The 20815-nt window shown below is 43.2% G+C and overlaps 1 protein-coding gene across 1 annotated transcript in view; it reads left to right on the forward strand.

The window, feature by feature from the left end:
* The first annotated feature begins 1153 nt into the window (after positions 1 to 1153).
* Positions 1154 to 20815, forward strand: part of LOC126335760 (uncharacterized) — a 32909-nt gene continuing 13247 nt past the window's right edge. Inside the window, exon 1 of the mRNA XM_049999219.1 lies at positions 1154 to 1383. Within this exon, the coding sequence (XP_049855176.1) occupies positions 1154 to 1383 (230 nt within the window). The remainder of the gene's footprint in view (positions 1384 to 20815) is intronic.

Consider the following 20815-nt stretch of genomic DNA (forward strand, 5'->3'; position numbering starts at 1 on the left):
TACGTCGACCGAGAGCATCCCAGACGTGCTCGATGGGTTTTAGGTCTGGAGAACAGGCAGGCCACTCCATTCGCCTGATATCTTCTGTTTCGAGGTACTACTCCGCGATGGCAGCTCGGTGGGGCAGGGCGTTATCATCCATCAGGAGGTAGGTGGGACCCACTGCACCCCTGAAAAGGCGAACATACTTGTGCAAAATGACGTCCCAGTACACCTGACCTTTTACAGTTCCTCTGCCAAAGACATGGCAGGGGTGTACGTGCACCAGTCATAATCCCACCTCACACCATCAAACCACGACCTCCATATAGCTACCTTTCAAGGACATTAAGGGGTTGGTATCTGGTTCACGCCAGATGAAAACCCGGTGAGAATCACTGTTCAGACTATATCTGGACTCGTCCATGAACGTAACCTGGGACCACTGTTCCAATGACTGTGTACTGTTTTCTTGACACCAGGCTGTCGGGCTCTCTTGTGATCAGGGGTCAGTGGAATGCACCTTGCACGTCTCTAGGCGAATAAACCATGTCTGTTTAGTCGTCTGTAGACTGTGTGTCTGGATACAACTGTTCCAGTGGCTGCAGTAAAGTCCCGAGCAAGGCTACATGCAGTACTCCGTGGTCATCTGTTGGCACTGATGTGAGATATCATTCTTCTTGTGGTGTTGTACACTGTGGACGTCCCGTACTGTAGCGCCTGGACACATTTTCTGTCTGCTGGAATCGTTGCCATAATCTTGAGATTACACTTTGTGGCACACGGAGAGCTCGTGCTACGACCTGCTGTGTTTGGCCAGCCTCCAATCACCCTAGTATTCTACCCCTCATATGTTATCAATATGTGTTCATTGAGCCATTTTCAACACAAAGTCACCATTATCACGTCTGAAAACGTCTGCACACTTACTCGCTGCACCGTACTCTGACATGCACTAACACACCTCTGCGTATGTGGACTGCTGCCAGCGCCAGCGTGCGACTACCGCAGGTCAAATGCACCGCATGGCCAAATCCCGAGGTGATTTAAACCCGCAAACCGCCCACCAGAGCATTGTTTCACCATGTATCAGCATTATCCTTAATTTATGAGCATGAGTGTAGTTTAAATCTTACTTGACACGATGTAGAATAACGGCCTTGCTGGTGAACAGATGGTGGAGGATTTCAGCGGCACGGCGGACCCGCTGGCGAACCTCCGGCGGGAGCGCGGCGAGCGCCGGCGCTACCTGGGAGCCATGCTGGACGACGCCGACTTCCTGGAGGGCGTGCTGCGGCGAGCGCACAAGTGCCCGCTGAGGGCCAGCGACCAGAAGGTGGTGCAACTCGCCAAGGAGGGCCTGCAGCTGGCGCGCGAGGCGCACAAGACCCTCGAGGCCCGCAGGTACGCTAGGAGCAGCCACACTTGGGGCAGTTCCTCCGCTTCTTTATATGAACAAAAACACTACACTTAGGTGAAAAAAGTCTTGGACTACCTCCTAATACTGTGTCGGACCTCCTTGTCTGAAGTAGTGCAACATCTCGACGTGGAAGTCACCTGCGGGATATTGAGCCATGCTGCCTCTATACCCGTCCATAATTGCGAAAGAATTCTGTTCATGAACTGAGCTCTTCATGTCTGCTCCCAGTAGCTGAGTGGTCAGCGCGATCGAATGTCCATCGTAAGGGCCCGGGTTCGATTCTCGGCTGGGTTGGAAATTTTCTGCGCTGAGGGACTGGGTGTCGTGTTGTCCTAATCATCATCATTTCATCCCCATCGACACGCAAGTCACCGAAGTGGCGTCAAATCGAAAGACTTGCACCTGGAGAACATGTCTACCCCACGGGAGGCACTAGTCACACGACATTAACTTTTTACCTCTCGATTACGTCCCATATATGGTCGATGGGGTATATGTCAGGTGATTTGGGAGACCGAATCATTCGCTCGAGTGATGCAGAATGTTCTTCAAACCAATCGCGAACAATTGTGGCCATGTGACATGGCGCACTGTCATACATAAAAACGCCATCGTTGTTCCCGAATGTCCATGACTGGCTGAAAATGGTCTCCAAGTACCTGAACATAACAATTTCCAATGATTGGTTCAGAGGAACCGCTCCATTTTATGTAGACATAGTCGATACTGTCATGGAGCCACCACCGGCTTTCACACTGCCTCGTTGACAACTTGGGTCCATTGCTTTGTGAGGTCCGCGCCTCGCTCGAACCCTATCGTCAGCTCTTACTAGCTGAAATCGGGACTCATCTGACCGGGCCACTCGTCTAGGGTCGAACCGATATGGTCACGAGCCCAGGAGGAAGACTGCAGGCGATGTCGTGCTGTTAGCAAAGGCTCTCGCGTCGGTCGTCTGCTGCCGTCGCCCATTAACGCAAAATTTCGTCGCACTCTCCTGACGGATACGTTTCTCGTACGGTCCACATTGCTTTCTGCGGTTATTTCACGCAGTGTTGCTTGTCTGTCAGCACTGACAAATCTACGAATATGCCGCTGCTCTCCGTCGTTAAGTGAAATCCGCCGGCGAATACGTTGTCCGTGGTGAGAGGTAATGGCTGAACTTTGGTATTTTTGGCACACTCTTGACACTATGGATCTCGGTATTTTTAATTTCCTAACGAAATCCGAAATGGAATATCCCATGAGGCTGGCTCCAACTACCATTCCGCATTCAAAGTCTAAATATTTTCACATGAATCACCTGAGTACAGCTGACAGCTGCCATTTTATATCTTGTGTATGCGATACTATCACCATCTATACAGTGTGTGAAACGTCCCCTTAGAAAAATTATACAAGACTGTGCTTAAACTGACACATATTATTTTTAGCGCAACGCAATCTGACTTTTAAAAATCCCTACGAAAGAATGGCCCTGACTAACATTAACCTATACGTTTCACAAATCACTTACCTCACAAAAATCTTCGTTACTCAAGCTACTGCAATACAGCGAGCGCCACTACTGCCAGCTAAATAAAAGATTCAAACTACGGAAGGCACTAACTACTGATAGGCATAGCTAGAGAATGAAAGATTTTAATACAGAACAAACAATGTATTTACCTTAATAGTCATAATATATATAGCAGTTCATGACATCCAGTCTTACAAATTTCAAAACTCCGCCATCTCGTTCCCTACATCCACCACTGCTGGCGGCTCACCTCCAACTGCGCAACGCTATGCGCTGTTGACATCCAGCTGCTCAACACTACAATGGCAGACAACAATGCAAACTAGCCACAGACTGCGCACTGCACAGCCAGTGATTTTTCATACAGAGCGCTATGTGGCGTTACCAATAAAAAAAAACCTAAACAGCCTACTTACATAGCCCCCATGCTCTCCACAAAAAAATTTACAAATTGTTTTGGGCAGTGGCCAATACAGATTTGAATTTTTTTTCATAATTACAATAACAAAGAAATGAAATGCACACACTTATCGATACAATGTTGGTCAAAAGCTAAAATTTTCTCACAGTCCATAAAGACAGTCCTAAATCATCCGTCACAGTAAAATTGCAGTGTTTTTCTCGAAGACTGAGCAATAAAAGAAAATGCACTCGGAAGTAGTGGATTTCTATGCAGTCTGCAATAAGTAGTGTTGTCCTTCCAACGGAAAGACAGTGCTGACTCTTGACATGCTGACAGGTAATGGGCCACAACAGAGAAAACCCACAGCAGAGTCAGTCGAAGTTGACGACAATTGGTAGGTAGGTCATCACAGAGCAGACCCACTGTAGTCCTGGTAAAAGATTATGGTATTGGTGGGTCACCAGAGGTGCAGACCCACCGCAGTCCTTGTAGAAATAATGGTATTGGTGAGTCATCAAAGGTGTAGACCCACTGTAGTCCTTGTAGAGATGGCTAGCAGCCAACTGTTGCGACTGTGCAGGTGCACTATCACCATCGAAAAGTCTTGTGGACAATATAGCAAGTCCATAAACCACCACTTGTCCACTCACAAAGAATTTCTTTGAAATGTCCTTAGAACCAGCAATGCTGTTATCCAGTCCCTTGCTGAATTATAACACACATCCAAACACAAACAGTCGCCCTCTTTTTTTTTTTTTTTTTTTTTTTTTTTTTTTTTTTTTTTTTTTTACGTATTGTGCATATACTATGACCAACAGAAACGTGTGCAGTGGAATGTAACTTGCAAGTTACTTAATTTGATGAAATGGTGTCAATTACAATTTTATAACATATGAATACAATTACAAAGGTACAAAATACATCATTGAAGAACATAACAATACAGGTAACATTTGTAGTACAGGCTTTACAAAAGAATAGAAATATACATATACATCAGTGTTAAAGATTTATGACATAAGTACATACATAACATTAACCTTTACGTTTCACAAATCACTTACCTCACAAAAATCTTCGTTACTCAAGCTACTGCAATACAGCGAGCGCCACTACTGCCAGCTAAATAAAAGATTCAAACTATGGAAGGCACTAACTACTGATAGGCATAGTTAGTGAATGAAAGATTTTAATAGAGAACAAACAATGTATTTACCTTAATAGTCATAATATATATAGCAGTTCATGACATCCAGTCTTACAAATTTCAAAACTCCGCCATGTCTACTTACAGGTGTTACAAAAAGGTACAGCCAAACTTCCAGGAAAAATTCCTCACACACAAATAAAGAAAAGATGTTATGTGTACATATGTCCGGAAACGCTTAATTTCCATGTTAGAGCTCATTTTATTTTCGTCAGTATGTACTGTACTTCCTCGATTCACCGCCAGTTGGCCCAATTGAAGGAAGGTAATGTTGACTTCGGTGCTTGCGTTGACATGCGACTCATTGCTCTACAGTATTAGCATCAAGCACATCATTACGTAGCATCAACAGGTTAGAGTTCATCACGAACGTGGTTTTGCAGTCAGTGCAATGTTTACAAATGCGGAGTTGGCAGATGCCCATTTGATGTATGGATTAGCACGGGGCAATAGCCGTGGCGCGGTACCTTTGTATCGAGACACATTTCCAGAATGAAGGTGTCCTGGCAGGAAGACGTTCGAAGCAATTTATCGGCGTCTTAGGGAGCACCGAACATTCCAGCCTATGACTCCTCGCGACTGTGGAAGACCTAGAACGACGAGGACACCTGCAATGGACGAGGCAATTCTTCGTGCAGTTGACGATAACCCTAATGTCAGCGTCAGAGAAGTTGCTTCCGTACAAGTTAACGTTGACCACGTCACTGTATGGAGAGTGCTACGGGAGAACCAGTTGTTTCCGAACCATGTACAGCCTGTGCAGTCACTATCAGCAGCTGAGTGGCTTCCACGGGTACACTTCTGCGAATGGTTCATCCAACAATGTGTCAATCCTCATTTCAGTGCAAATGTTCTCTTTATGGATGAGGCTTCATTCCAACGTGATCAAATTGTAAACTTTCACAATCAACATGTGTGGGCTGACGAGAATCCGCACGCAATTGTGCAATCACGTCATCAACACAGATTTTCTGTGAAAGTTTGGGCAGGCATTGTTGGTGATGTTTTGATTGGGCCCCACGTTCTTCCACCTACGCTCAATGGAGCACGTTATCATGATTTCATACGGGATACTCTACCTGTGCTGCTAGAACATGTGCGTTTACAAGTACGACACAACATGTGGTTCATGCACGATGGAGCTCCTGCACATTTCAGTCGATGTGTTCGTATGCTTCTCAACAACAGATTCGGTAACCGATGGATTGGTAGAGGCGGACCAATTCCATGTCCTCCACGCTCTCCTGACCTCAACCCTCTTGACTTTCATTTATGGGGGAATTTGAAAGCTCTTGCCTACGCAACCCCGGTACCAAATGTAGAGACTCTTCGTGCTCGTATTTTGGACGGCTGTGATACAATACGCCATTCTCCAGGGCTGCATCAGCGCATCAGGGATTCCATGCGACGGAGGGTGGATGCATGTATCCTCACTAACGGAGCACATTTTGAACATTTCCTGTAACAAAGTGTTTGAGGTCACGTTGGTACGTTCTGTTGCTGTGTGTTTCCATTCCATTATTAATGTGATTTGAAGAGAAGTAATAAAATGAGCTCTAACATGGAAAGTAAGCGTTTCCGGACACATGTCCACATAACATATTTTCTTTCTTTGTGTGTGAGGAATGTTTCCTGAAAGCTTGGCCGTACCTTTTTGTAACACCGTGTAGATGTGCATATCGCTATCCCATGACTTTTATCACTTTACTCAATAGTCTGATTAAAATTACATATTAGTTGACGATTCACGCGCTAGAGCTGGTTTACTCCACTCACAGCGCTCAACCTCACACCAGAACCTCACACCACACACAGCTGCCAAACTGCCACAAAAAGGCCATTTCATTTCCAGTTATGTCCAGCTTTGTTTATTGATGTGTTTGGATCCTGAATCATGGGTCTGGCCCTTTTATTTCGCATTTTATCGGATGTGACAACCACGCCAAGAACAACACATACACAGTGATGGTAGCGAAATACGCGCATTTCATAAATTTAGACCACATTTTCTATGGGGTGCAGCACACAGTCTGGTGCTAACTTTGATTAAAACAACAGTCGAGATCTTAATATTTGTTTACTATCACCGGCTTCGGCTTACGTTAAAACCCCACTCAGACTTTTTCGGCCCTCTATGGCTGGTGTTGGCATCTCTTCGGTTCTTCACGTGATTAACTACTGTAGGCCGATCTGTCACAACAGTAACCGAAGGTGTGGCGGCGAATCGCGTCTTGTACGAAAGGATTCATTAATTTAGGGTAGTTCTGTGTATGGAATGTTCGTACATGATTAAAACAACAGTCGAAATCGCAATATCATTTGTTTATTATTATCGGTTTCGACTTATGTTGAAGACATCCTCAAATTGTTAGGCCGCATATGGCTCCTGCTATCGGCTCCTCGGTTCTTCACGTGATATCACAATCGTACATTGTGTATTGTGGTTCGACATGAAGAACTGAGGAGCCGTCAGCACCAGCCGGCACCAGAACTGCTTTGGTTGATATTGAGTCAGCTCATGTAGCCAGTGTGAGGATAGTTTCAGCTTACCAAAGAAAGCGAGAAATTATAGCTCACATTTAGTGTTTTCTCGTAGAGGTCAGCGTTAATCGCCACGATCAAAGCGAGCGTGATTAATAGTTCTGCCGCAAGTTGTTGACCGCCATTTTCTAGGACACGTTCACATCACAAAGTTGTGATTAGATTAGGACATTAATGTAAATTTAGGGCTACAAACGTATCGTCTGCCGCAGTTCAGTCATTGGTCATTTAAAATCAGTTTCGAACAGAGTATCTCACGCTTCCCTTGTACCTGACTGCAGCTGCTTGCAACATTGCTCTTTGTTTGTTGTAACAGCACTTCAGCACTTGCGAAGTGAAGTGACCCGCCGTGTTTGCATGTCAGCAGCTGATGTGGCAACATCTTGGCGACATCTGAGAGGCGTCAACTAACTAGCAATTTTAATCAGACTAAATGCTGTATAGGTATTATTTCGACGCACAACATAAATTTCTACGTTAACTGTATCCACAATTGCGGACATGGACAACAAACAGCTGTTGAAAGGAATGACGACAATGAAAATTTATTCCGAACCGGGACTCGAACCCGGATTTCCCGCTTATCGCGAGCGGTTGCCTGACCATTTGGCTATCCGTGCATGAATCACGGCCAGACCCAAACTTCTATATGTTGTCAACCACGCGTCTGCAACCTGTACTCGCACACCCATTATATACATTGCCCTACAGGCGAGACATTTTATCTTGAAAGTCTCTTGTCCGGTGTTGGCGGATAATTACGATATTGCACTGCCTGTGTTATTCCGAATGACGATCTAAGTTCTTTTGGCCATGCATGCATCTCCAAAGGTACTTTGCATCGTAATTCGTATTAACACAGGCATTGTAACATCGTACATTAATTTCTGGCTGGCTATTGTTATACGAAGAATGAACACTGCGAGATGCTGCAACTCAATGAATAAAGCTCAAGCCGTCGTACTGCTGCGAGAAGTCAGCCAAACACCGAAAACAGTACAGCGTAGACCGGCAACAAGCCAACGGCCTTGCCGCAGTGCTAACACCGATTGCCGTCAGACCACCGAACAGCCGCTGTCGGGCTGGGCTGGCACTTGGGTGGGTAACCATCTGGTCTGCCGAGCGCTGTTGGCAAGCGGGGCACACTGAGCCCTTGTGAGGCAAAATGAGAAGCTGCTTGGTTGAGAAGAACCGGATCCGGTCTCGTAAACTGACGTACGGCTGGGAGAGCTGTGTGCTGACCACGTGCTTCCCTACCCGCATCCAATGACTCCTGTGGGCTGAGGATGACAGTGCCGCCGGTCGGTACCGTTGGACCTTCATGGGCTTTTCAGGAGGAGTTTTGTTTTAGATTGTCATCAAGAGGGTAGCCGGTACATACGTTGTAAGCATGTAGACTCAAGACGACGTTGGCTGCTTGTCGGTGTGCGGGCATCTCTATCCTGGTTCAGAGACCATAATGGCGATACTACATGTTCGTATACAACAGGTGCAACGGCCAGATGGAAAGCGATTTCCAATCCAGAAACACAACATGGCTTTCTTGTTATCTGGCGAATTTGTTCACCACGTAATGAGAGTGGGCAAACTGGAGTTCTTGGAATCCAAAAAATATACTGTAGAATGGCAACAATGCATGGACGAGCCGAAAATATAAAGAGATATTTAAAAATTATGTAGTGGCATGGTATCCTTGCACCTGGTATTGAATCTATTTCTGTCCTTGTAATCTCGATGTCCTTAAGAACTGCGAAATTCAGCCATAAATAAACAGCGGGAATACAGCTACATGTAAGCCCGCTGTAACCCTGAGATAAAATGACAAGCATATTTATTCTGACAGATACCAAGTTTTAATTCAAGAGAGAAATTTTCTTCTTGTTTTAACTACCTGAGCTTCACTATGTTCTAATTGTGTTGTAATTGTTTGATGACAAAAGAAAAAAAATCACTCAATCATCAATTGATCATTTCGTTTTTGTCCTGTCTTTCTTATGGAGTGATTTTTGTTTTAAACATTTTCGTTGATTTGCAAATATCAACGTAAAAGTGGCTTGATTGGTTGTTTCATTAACAAGCTGAAGTACAAATATGGAACTCAGAGAATCCATTTATAATAACCCTCCAGTTGTTTTGCAACATATCGATGAAATCAATTACCTGGGAAGATCACATACACGTGGTATGTAACTGCCACAGAAAATTATTTTCATAGTAATTGAATAACAAGGACGTCAAAGTTTTACTCGACATTCTGCGTGTGGCAAAGGGCACTGTAACGTATTTCATTTCAAAACAGTAATGTTCCACAAAAAAGGTCAGTTACCTAAACGGATAAACATGTTCATACCATAATACATAGACAAAGAAAAAGCCTCCACTGTGCATTAATAATAAAATAACTTTTTGAAGCCATTTTCATTACATAACCTTATTACAACAGTGAAAATCTCATCTCTATTGATGGTAAAAATATTTTTGTATCTTAAGTTATTTGAGGTTTAAAAAAATAACACGATGGATAAGGTAAAATGCAATGCCTTCTAAATATTAATTTATCCATTTGTGTCTATATATTTTCTCTAGCAAATAAATGCGGACATTTTGAAACGTTTGGACGACTCTTTTCCGCACTTATCAACAGATAATCATACAAGCTTTACCAAGATTCCACGGACTAGGAATAATACCTTAGAGAAACACAGAGAAAATCTTATAAATTTGTGTGACCTGAGGCTCAAATTTATAATAACAATAATAATAACAGTAAACAAATAAAATTTTTATGTTAAAAATATCTGTTATGAATATTGCCGTGGTCATAAATAAGCAACAGTTCCTTAATTATGGTATTATACCCCGACTTTTTGCATTACGTATCGTACATCATAACCTCACTTTCACGTTTCGGCACTGGACTAACAAGATGGCCGCACCTATTCGTCATCACCATCTTCGTCCAAATTTGTGATATATACAGGGCTTGGCCAGAGATTAAAGTGACAGAAATAGGTGCTCCAGATGGCCAAGCGTAGAAAAAAAAACAGCATTTTTGGTGCTGTCACACAAAACATGAGCAATTTACGTTAGCATAGTTTCCAGGCAGCGCTCGGCGGAAGGAATACAGAATGGTAATGCAAGGTTTGTGGATGCAGAAAGTATTTTTTTTATTTTTTAAAAAAATTTTCGATTTTTATGTCTTTTACACTGCAAATATACCTAAATAATTCTCAATATATTATATTTATTCATATTTTCATAAGATGCAAGAAAACGAAAGACACGGGAAATTTTTGGATTGCAAATAAATTTCAAGGAAAGCGTACATGAGAACTTCGTATGTAAAATTATATTTTTTATTTTATTATTTTACACTTTATGATTTACAAGAGCAGGGGAGATATTCTCGTAAAAACAGGAGAACCTATTGTTCGTGACCCGAGCGCTGTTCATAGGTCAAAATAAAACTCTTGGAATACGAAATTCGGTATGCTTTAATTACAATCCCTTTTTGGAAAGCTATTTGCAGAGTCCTCGTGGTCTCTGTCAGTACAATGCTTTCTTGGAAATTATTTAGAATCCCAAATTTTCTTTTGTCTTTCCTTTTCGTGCCTTTTGTGAAGCTGTTAATAAATGCAATATATTGTGCGTTGTTTCGATTTATTTTTAGTGTAAGTAAAGTAAAAGCTGAAAATAAGAATGTTTCCCGTTAGAGAATTGACCCCACGAACCTCGGATTACCGTTCTGTCCTCTTTCCGCTCCGCCAACCACTGTTTGGAAGCTACTCTTAACATAAATGGCTCTTGTTAAACGATTGGCCATCTGGAGCTCTCACTTCTGCTACTTCAGTTTCTTTCCGGGTCCTACAAATGCTACGAGTTTAGGCGAAACCGATGATGACGAGTAGGCGCGGCCCTTTGTAAGTGATGTGACGTCGAACTGACGATCTGTCTAGTGCGGAAACACCAAGATTTGACGGTGACATCATCATCTTTCCGTTGACGTTCGGTATGAAACGGCTTTTTCCCAGCAAATCGAATTGAAAAAATGGCCTGGGTGCCAGCACTCTTGTGTGCTGATAGTAACAGCGTACTCTCCACTAATCTTGTAAGTACGATATTGCAGTGGCTGTGTTACTCCAAATTACGATGCAGTGTTCCTACATGCCTCCATGTCCCAAGGAACAGGCACTACGACAACAGCCGCTCAAAATGGCTCAAATGGCTCTGAGCACTACGGGACTCAACAGCTACGGTCATCAGTCCCCTAGAACTTAGAACTACTTAAACCTAACTAACCTAAGGACATCACACAACACCCAGCCATCACGAGGCAGAGAAAATCCCTGACCCGCCGGGAATAGAACCCGGGAACCCGGGCGTGGGAAGCGAGAACGCTACCGCACGACCAGACAACAGCCGCTGTGAAATAAAAGAAACTAATTCGCAGTTGCAAATATGGACAACCGTCACCTTATAATGGAATGACAACTGCGAAAATTTCTGTCGGACAGGAATTCGAACCCGGATATGGGGTTGCGAGCGGCCTTACCATATGGCTATACGAGCACGACTCACGGCGGATAAACTCTATATTGTAGTGCCTGTGTTATTGCAAATTACGATGCATGCCCGAAGGAAGACGAGGCAAGTGACTCCTAAGTAAAAATATATCACCCTTACGGACTATACATAGTAGAAGTACGAGAACAGGTTGTAAATACATGGTTCACGACATAGGGAAGTTTGGCTGTGGTCGTGAGTCGTGTTCGGATAGCCTAATGGTAAGGCGACCTGTCGCAATAAGCGGGAAATCCAGGGTCGAGTCACAGTCCGGCACAAGTTTTCATTGTTGTCATTGATTATTGTCCATATTCGCAACTGCGAACTTATTACATGTAATTTTATAAGTGGAGCGCTGTTACAGTCTACACGTTTAAACTCCTCGCGATATATTCACAGGAAAATGTGTTTGAATCTAAGTTTCGTCTTAATAAAACACTAGCAGCTTTGAAACTTCCTGGTTCGCAGGAGAGCTTCTGTGAAGTTTGGAAGGTAGGAGACGAGATACTGGCAGAAGTAAAGCTGTGAGTACCGGGCGTGAGTCGTGCTTCGGTAGCTCAGATGATAGCCGGCACGGTAGCTCAGCGTGTTTGGTCAGAGGGTTAGCTGCCCTCTGTAATAAAAAAACTGAGTTAATAGATCAACAACGAACTTAAAAGGGTGTCTTACGACGTCCGCCCCGATGAGATTCAACGAACAAAATGAGATTAAAAAAAAAAAAAAAAGATGGCAGAGCAGTTGCCCGCGAAAGGCAAAGGTCCCGAGTTCGAGTCTCGGTCGGGCACACAGTTTTAATCTGCCAGGAAGTTTCATTTCAGCGCACACTCCGCTGCAGAGTGAAAATCTCATTCTGGACTAGCGGCTTTAATTTTCATGCGTCATTCTTTTCGTAGAAATACACTCCTGGAAATGGAAAAAGAACACATTGACACCGGTGTGTCAGACCCACCATACTTGCTCCGGACACTGCGAGAGGGCTGTACAAGCAATGATCACACGCACGGCACAGCGGACACACCAGGAACCGCGGTGTTGGCCGTCGAATGGCGCTAGCTGCGCAGCATTTGTGCACCTCCGCCGTCAGTGTCAGCCAGTTTGCCGTGGCATACGGAGCTCCATCGCAGTCTTTAACACTGGTAGCATGCCGCGACAGCGTGGATGTGAACCGTATGTGCAGTTGACGGACTTTGAGCGAGGGCGTATAGTGGGCATACGGGAGGCCGGGTGGACGTACCGCCGAATTGCTCAACACGTGGGGCGTAAGGTCTCCACAGTACATCGATGTTGTCGCCAGTGGTCGGCGGAAGGTGCACGTGCCCGTCGACCTGCGACCGGACCGCAGCGACGCACGGATGCACGCCAAGACCGTAGGATCCTATGCAGTGCCGTAGGGGACCGCACCGCCACTTCCCAACAAATTAGGGACACTGTTGCTCCTGGGGTATCGGCGAGGACCATTCGCAACCGTCTCCATGAAGCTGGGCTACGGTCCCGCACACCGTTAGGCCGTCTTCCGCTCACGCCCCAACATCGTGCAGCCCGCCTCCAGTGGTGTCGCGACAGGCGTGAATGGAGGGACGAATGGAGACGTGTCGTCTTCAGCGATGAGAGTCGCTTTTGCCTTGGTGCCAATGATGGTCGTATGCGTGTTTGGCGTCGTGCAGGTGAGCGCCACAATCAGGACTGCATACGACCGAGGCACACAGGGCCAACACCCGGCATCATGGTGTGGGGAGCGATCTCCTACACTGGCCGTACACCTCTGGTGATCGTCGAGGGGACACTGAATAGTGCACGGTACATCCAAACCGTCATCGAACCCATCGTTCTACCATTCCTAGACCGGCAAGGGAACTTGCTGTTCCAACAGGACAATGCACGTCCTCATGTTTCCCGTGCCACCCAACGAGCTCTAGAAGGTGAAAGTCAACTACCCTGGCCAGCAAGATCTCCGGATCTGTCCCCCATTGAGCATGTTTTGGACTGGATGAAGCGTCGTCTCACGCGGTCTACACGTCCAGCACGAACGCTGGTCCAACTGAGGCGCCAGGTGGAAATGGCATGGCAAGCCGTTCCACAGGACTACATCCAGCATCTCTACTATCGTCTCCATGGGAGAATAGCAGCCTGCATTGCTGCGAAAGGTGGATATACACTGTACTAGTGCCGACATTGTGCATGCTCTGTTGTCTGTGTCTATGTGCCTGTGGTTCTGTCAGTGTGATCATGTGATGTATCTGACCCCAGGAATGTGTCAATAAAGTTTCCCCTTCCTGGGACAATGAATTCACGGTGTTCTTATTTCAATTTCCAGGAGTGTATAATGCAGAAACGTATGCCTGGTTTGAAATTATATCGACTCGTTTGTAGACACAGGTAACTCGTTTGTTGTGGCGCCTTCTAAAACCAAATTCTGCGGAAAGAAATGTGTAAGTAGGCTGTTTAGGTTTTTATGTTGGTAACGCCACGTAGCGCTCTCTATTAAAATCGCTGACTGCGCTGTGTGCAGTCTGTGGCTGGTTGGACTCGTTGTTGGAAGTTATTCTCCTATGTAGTGTTGGGCAGTATATATTCTGACCTATAAACACTAAATACATTGTTTGTTCTCTGTCAAAATGTTTCATTTGATAACTATATGCCTACAGGTTGTTAGCGCCTTCAGTAGTTACAACCTTTTATTTAGCTGGTAGTATTGGCGCTCGCCGTGTTGCAGTAGTTCGAGTAACGAAGATTTTTGTGAGGTAACTGATTCATGAAGGGCTTAGGTTATTGTTAGTCAGGGCTATTCTTTTGTAGGGATTGCTGAAAGTCGGAAGTTTGAAATGTACTCCTGAGAGTTTCCTGCAAGTCCAGTTTCGTACGACAAAAACTTGAATATTTCGCAAAGTTGGTATTTCTTTGCGTCGTTCATAACAATGTATAAATTGTTCTCTAATAATACATTTATCTGTATCGTCAATGAGCTACTTATTGCGCGCATTCAGCTTCTTTTTTCTCTTTTTGGACTACACAAGTCGTAGTCAGCCTGATCCCTACCGTCCACTAACGGGCGTTCCAGCTTTCTTGGTGGGGTATTAAAAACATTTCATAAAATTTTTAAGTAAAATATTTGGTAAGCAATAATTTTTATATTCTTTGACTTGCTGTAGCTCAGCTTTATAAATTTTACTAAGTATAAATCACTATCTTCTTTTATGGACTACAAAATGCGTTTTTTTCTTCCGAAAATTGCCTCCAAAATTCGGTTTCGTCTTATGCCGTATTATCATAAAAATATTCAGTGTTTCCCACCAGTCTCAAAAAACGAATATGGACGAAACTCCTCTGATATTTGATGTGCCGAGTAACAGAACTGTTGCCATGAAAGGTGCTGAAACTACAACTATAAAAACAAGTGGACATGAGAAAATGCACTACGCTGTTGTCCTTTCATGGTTTGATGACGGTACTGAATTCAATCTACTGTCCATTTCCAAGGGCAAAACAATGCCAAAACCTTCTGAAATGCCGTCATGTGTTGTTTTTCATGTATATGATAAGGGTTGGATGGACGAGGCTGGTATGAAATTATGGATTACCGGTAACAGTGTGTGGAAGAGATGGAAAGGTGCTTTACTGAAAACTGTTCTCTTCTTGTGATAGATCAGTTTACAAGTCATCTGAAAAATTCTGCGAAAGAGAAATTAAGACAGGGACGTACAGAGTTTATAAGACTTACTTCACAACTGCCGCCTTTCGGTGTCTCGATAAATAAACCATTTACAATGTGTAAGAGTGAGAAATGAAACAATGTACGATGGATGCAGTCCAACATGAATTCACGTCTAATGAAGCTTTAAACGACCTACAATCAAATAAGTGTGTCAGTGGATAAAACAACCATAATCTAGAGTGAGAGAAGACATTATTGTTAATTCTTTCAAGAATTTTGTCATAAGTAACGCTCTCGATGGCAGTGAAGACAAGGGTACAACGATGACGAAGAAGAATAAGAAGAAGAAAAAGAAGAAAGTTCATACGACGGTTTTCAATTCTATTTTATAAACGAAAGGAATTGTTTTAGTCTGGCTTTGCAAACTAATAATAAAAATGTTAAAATTTATTTTATTTAAAAAAATGGTTAAAAATTAAGGTTTGTCTTAAAGTCCATCAGATACGGTATTGATGTGGAACCAGTGGACGGTTAGAAAATTCTCTTACTAACAAAGACAGTAGGTAAAAAAAAATGGGCTACCGCTGGACTTGATACTTGGATTATATTTTCTGTCAGTACTATCTCTCCTTCTGTTGTGGTTGGCAGGAGAGCCAACACCGTGTTACTAGAGGAGGCCGAAAGGCACGCGTTTTAGCTCACGCAGGCTGGCGTGAGGTCTGGAACAGGACAAGGAAATTAGAATTTAGAAAAACGGACGTAGCTGGTGGAATACTTAACTTTTAATCCATTAATGACGAACGTCGCTCTTGACGGTACATAGTTCACAATATCAATAGTAACTGATAATGGTGCCTTGCTAGGTCGTAGCAAATGACGTAGCTGAAGGCTATGCTAAACTATCTTCTCGGCTATTGAGAACGTAAGTAGGCAGTGAACCATAGCTAGCAAAGTCGGCTGTACAAATGGGGCGAGTGCTCGGAAGTCTCTCTAGACCTGCCGTGTGGCGGCGCTCGGTCTGCAATCACTGATAGTGGTGACACGCGGGTTCGACGTATACTACCGGACCGCGGCCGATTTAAAGGCTGCCACCTAGCAAGTGTGGTGTCTGGCGGTGACACCACACCTTCCTTTTGCTTACTGTCAATAAATTTAACGATGTTGACGGCAAGAGGTCGCGACAGCCCGTATAGGCATTACCCGGTCTCGATTTCTATGCTTAAACTGGTAGGGAACACTGCTCACAACACTGAACTTGAATTTGGTTGCTTCTAGTCACACTACTCAGTTTGATTCTGATACTGCTGGTCCTATGGTTTGCCTTGTTGAGTAATAACAGGCAAAGGATGTATTATGTAGTAAAATAAAAAATCAACCATAGATCATAGAGGCGTTAGTCACCTTGTTAATGTAATGTTTTTCAAACTCTAATATTGAGTGCAGCAACAAGATCTAAAATTTTACAAAAACTGGTTGGAACGATAGGACACAGAAATGTCAGAAATGTTATAAAGTCACATTCATCAGATTTATTAAACTGTGACAAGAGAAAAATTATTTACTTGCGTTACCAGGTATAATAGGCCAGCTCAAAACATTTAACCATTTTTTGGTAATGTTGCATTGTTCAATATGTAAAATTTAAAATGCACATTAAAAAAAAAAAAAAAGAGTGATATACGCCCTACTTTTGTTCCATTTCACGTAAAATTAGAGCTGTTTCAAACTGAGAACAGTACGATAAGGGAACGTGGTGTTTCAAGACCTTCAAAACTGTAATACACAGAAAAAAGAAAACCATCAACATTGCAAAATGTTACATTTGTATGCCACATTCATTCCTCAGATTACATGACAAGTCAGTGATACCAAGTCAGATAGTGAAGGCAGAGTGAGACGAGCCGTTCCTTATGGACCCATGCTCTCAATTCCAGTCGTCCTTTACTTTCGAGGGGAGGTAACAGGCGAAGCAAAGACAGTTCTTCTCTCCAGTTCGCTTATGGGAGAAAATTTACTTTGTCGGACATTACTAGCATGAAATAACTGGAACCGAACTGCCATCAACGTTAATGGTTTTCTTCTACAGTTTCTGGATATGTAAATTAAATGTGCGTCAAAATTTGTGTGTGAAATGTAAATCTACGTCACTACAGTGCAATTCACACGTAAGTGCTTGGCAGAGGGTTCATCAAACCACCTTCAGACTATTTCGCTGAAGTTCCACTCTCGAACAGCGCGCGGGAAAAATGCAAACTTAAATTTTTCGTTATGAGTTCTGATTTCTCTTGTTTCATTACAATGCCCCCTAGTTTCTATTCCACGTAAAAAGACCCTGTGTAGGTGGGCGTTAACAAAATATTTTCGCCTTCGGAGGAGAAAACTGATAACTGATGGCTGAAATGTCGTCAAAAGATCTCGCCGCGCACCTTTGTTTTAATGATTGCCACCCCCAACTCGCCTTCATCTACGTGACACACTCCCCCTCTTTCACGACATTACAAAACCAGCTTTTCTTCTTTGAACCATTTTGATGTGCTCCGTCAATCCTGTCTGGTAAAGATCCCCTAACGAGTAGCAGTACTCCGTAAGATAACAGAGAGGTGTAATAAAAGCCGTCGCTTTAGTAAATTTGTAGTACCTTGTAAGAATCCAAGTGTTCTGCCAATAAAACGCAGTTTATCTATGTGATGATTCCAATTTCAGTTGTTCCTAATTATAATCCCTAAGTATTTTGTTAAAGTGACAGCCTCTAGTTTTGTGTAGTTTTTCTTGTAAGCGAAATTTAACACATTCCTTTTATTACTTATTTGGACGACTTCAAACCATTTATTGTTATTGTCAGTTGTCATTTTCTGCACCTCATAGATATCCGATATACTAGGTAAATGCACAAATTCCGGCACAGGAGAGACGAAACTTTGTTTACTTTTTGGATATTATATACATGAAATAATTCTCGGAAGCATTTTTGAGAAACAAAAGTGGAACACAGACGCACAGAAGTTCAGAATAATTGGTCGGAATTGTCATAGATAATTCTCAAACTGTCACTCAGCACCGAATGATTTACTGGATTAAATCGATATTTCTCGAATCCTTTTGTTCGAGATACTTTGACGGAACAGCAGCTTAGATAAGATTAAAGAGAAATTTTAAAATTAGCTTGAACCCCTCATAGCCAAGCAACAGCTCATAATCTGACTGTGCCCCAGGGGCTTTACATCGTGAGACGTGGAGGGCAATAGCTATTTATTATTGGAAAATGTTCATTTTCCTTAGTGAATATAAAATATCACCACAAGGAGAAACTGCACTTTGTGATTTTTCGTATTTTTACCGTCTGTATGTATGTGGAAGATTCGTTGAGAGCTCTTTTTGATGCAACACTGTATTTGAATTACTGCATTTGAATTTCAGTATTCTTTCAGTTCGATCATGTAATCTCCCGTACTGTTTTATAAAAATGGAAGTATAATTTATGGCACCTGCCTTGTCAGTCTGTCGCCTTGGGATTTTTTAGCCCTAATAAAGAATAAAGATCGTGGAAACACTAAATTGTGTGGCAGACTCACCAGACGGAAATATTAAAAGTTTCAAGTATGAAACAATCAAAGCGCAGGTATTATCAATAATATCATCAAACAGGTTGTTTCTGATAGAAATAAGACTTTTTGTTACCGATTTGACTTGAAACACGAGTTTTCTAAAACAGATCCTTCCCCGTAGCATGAAAATGAAGTCTTCGTCAGCACTTTACACCAAGTTACGAAACAGGAACCAAGATCAATTGTTTATAAAAAAAAAAGCGAGGACCACAAGCAGTATGATGTGTCTCAGTTTCTATCAGAGTATGCCTATGCGTTTCAAGGCACACTTAAGACAATTTACTAAAGAATAAATAGTTTTAAAATAAAAAGTGTTTTTTCTCGTCATATTTCCCACACGAACGTAATATGTAGTCTTATAGATTATATTATAAACGTTTATACAAAAATGTTAATAATTATTTTGAAAGTAAAATAGAGGTTACATTTTTAAATAAAGATAATTATATTTTATGTGATTTTTCGAATTTAGGGATCGAGCGGCACCCTTCCCCATTTTCCTGTTGAGCCCTGATTGTACTCAACTAATTTTTTCCAGTAACAGAACCACACTGGAGGGAACATACTTCGACGTCCAAGTTGCCCGTCATCCTCTGGTGAAACGTTGGTGTAGCTGAGCCGCGTCGACCTGACAGGAAGTTCACAATGTATGCACCTCTACCCCGGATTAACGGAGGTTAAACACAGGTGTTGTTTCTCCAAAAATCTGAAACAACGTAACAGCAGAAAACGTCTTGGTTTGTGGTGTCTTCTAGTTGCCCCTTCTTCCCAGTGTTGTCTTCGTTGCGCCGACAGCAAGACTGACAGCGCGTGTAAGCCGCTGGACTGGCTTGACCTCGCTGCTCCCGTTGTGGACTGCGTTGGGGAAACTTTCAAGGTGACAGCTGTGGGGCGGTTGCTTGGGCAGTTCTCGTCACTGCTTCGTTCTTCTTCTGCAGCGTCTCAGCAAGGTGCGAGCCCTGACTGATTACCGCAGACAGCGAGGCAAACAAAGCTGGCAGGTCGCCGTTGGTGAAGTTACCGAAAGAACTTGCCCCCCTTCTAGCAGCCGTGTACCGCAAGTCTCTAGAGGAACGGAAGGTTCCAAAAGATTGGAAAAGAGCACAGGTAGTCCCAGTTTTCAAGAAAGGTCGTCAAACAGATGCGCAAAACTATAGGCCTATATCTCTGACATCAATCTGTTGTAGAATTTTTGAGCATGTTTTTCGCTCGCGTTTCATGTCATTTCTGGAAACCCAGAATCTATTCTGTAGGAATCAACATGGATTCCGGAAACAGCGACCGTGTGAGACCCAACTTGCTTTATTTGTTCATGAGACCCAGAAAATATTAGATACAGGCTCCCAGGTAGATACCATTTTCATTGAATTAGGGAAGGCGTTCGATACAGTTCCGCACTGTCGCCTGATAAACAAAGTAAGAGCCTACGGAATATCAGGCCAGCTGCGAGGTTGGATTGAAGAGATTTTAGCAAACAGAACACAGCATGTTGTTCTCAATGGAGAGACGTCTACAGACGTTAAAGTAACCCCTGGCGTGCCACAGGGGAGTGTTATGGATTCATTGGTTATATATATATATATATATATATATATATATATATATATATATATATATATATATATAATCTTATGGGGCTCAACTGCTAAGGTTATCAGTCCCTAAGCTTACACACTACTTAACCTCAATCATCCTATGGACAAATGCACACGCCCACGCCCGAGGGAGGACTCGAACCTCCGCCTTGACCAGCCGCACAGTCCATGAATGCAGCGCCTACGACCGCTCGGCTAATCCTGCGCGGCCCATTGCTTTTCACAATATATATATATATAAATGACCTAGTAAATGGTGTGGAAGTTCGATGCTGGTTTTCGCGGATGATGCTGTAGTATATAGAGAAGCTGCAGAATTAGAAAATTGCAGCGA

Source organism: Schistocerca gregaria, chromosome 2 (assembly GCF_023897955.1).
Source record: "Schistocerca gregaria isolate iqSchGreg1 chromosome 2, iqSchGreg1.2, whole genome shotgun sequence".
Classification (NCBI taxonomy): Eukaryota; Metazoa; Arthropoda; class Insecta; order Orthoptera; family Acrididae; genus Schistocerca; species Schistocerca gregaria.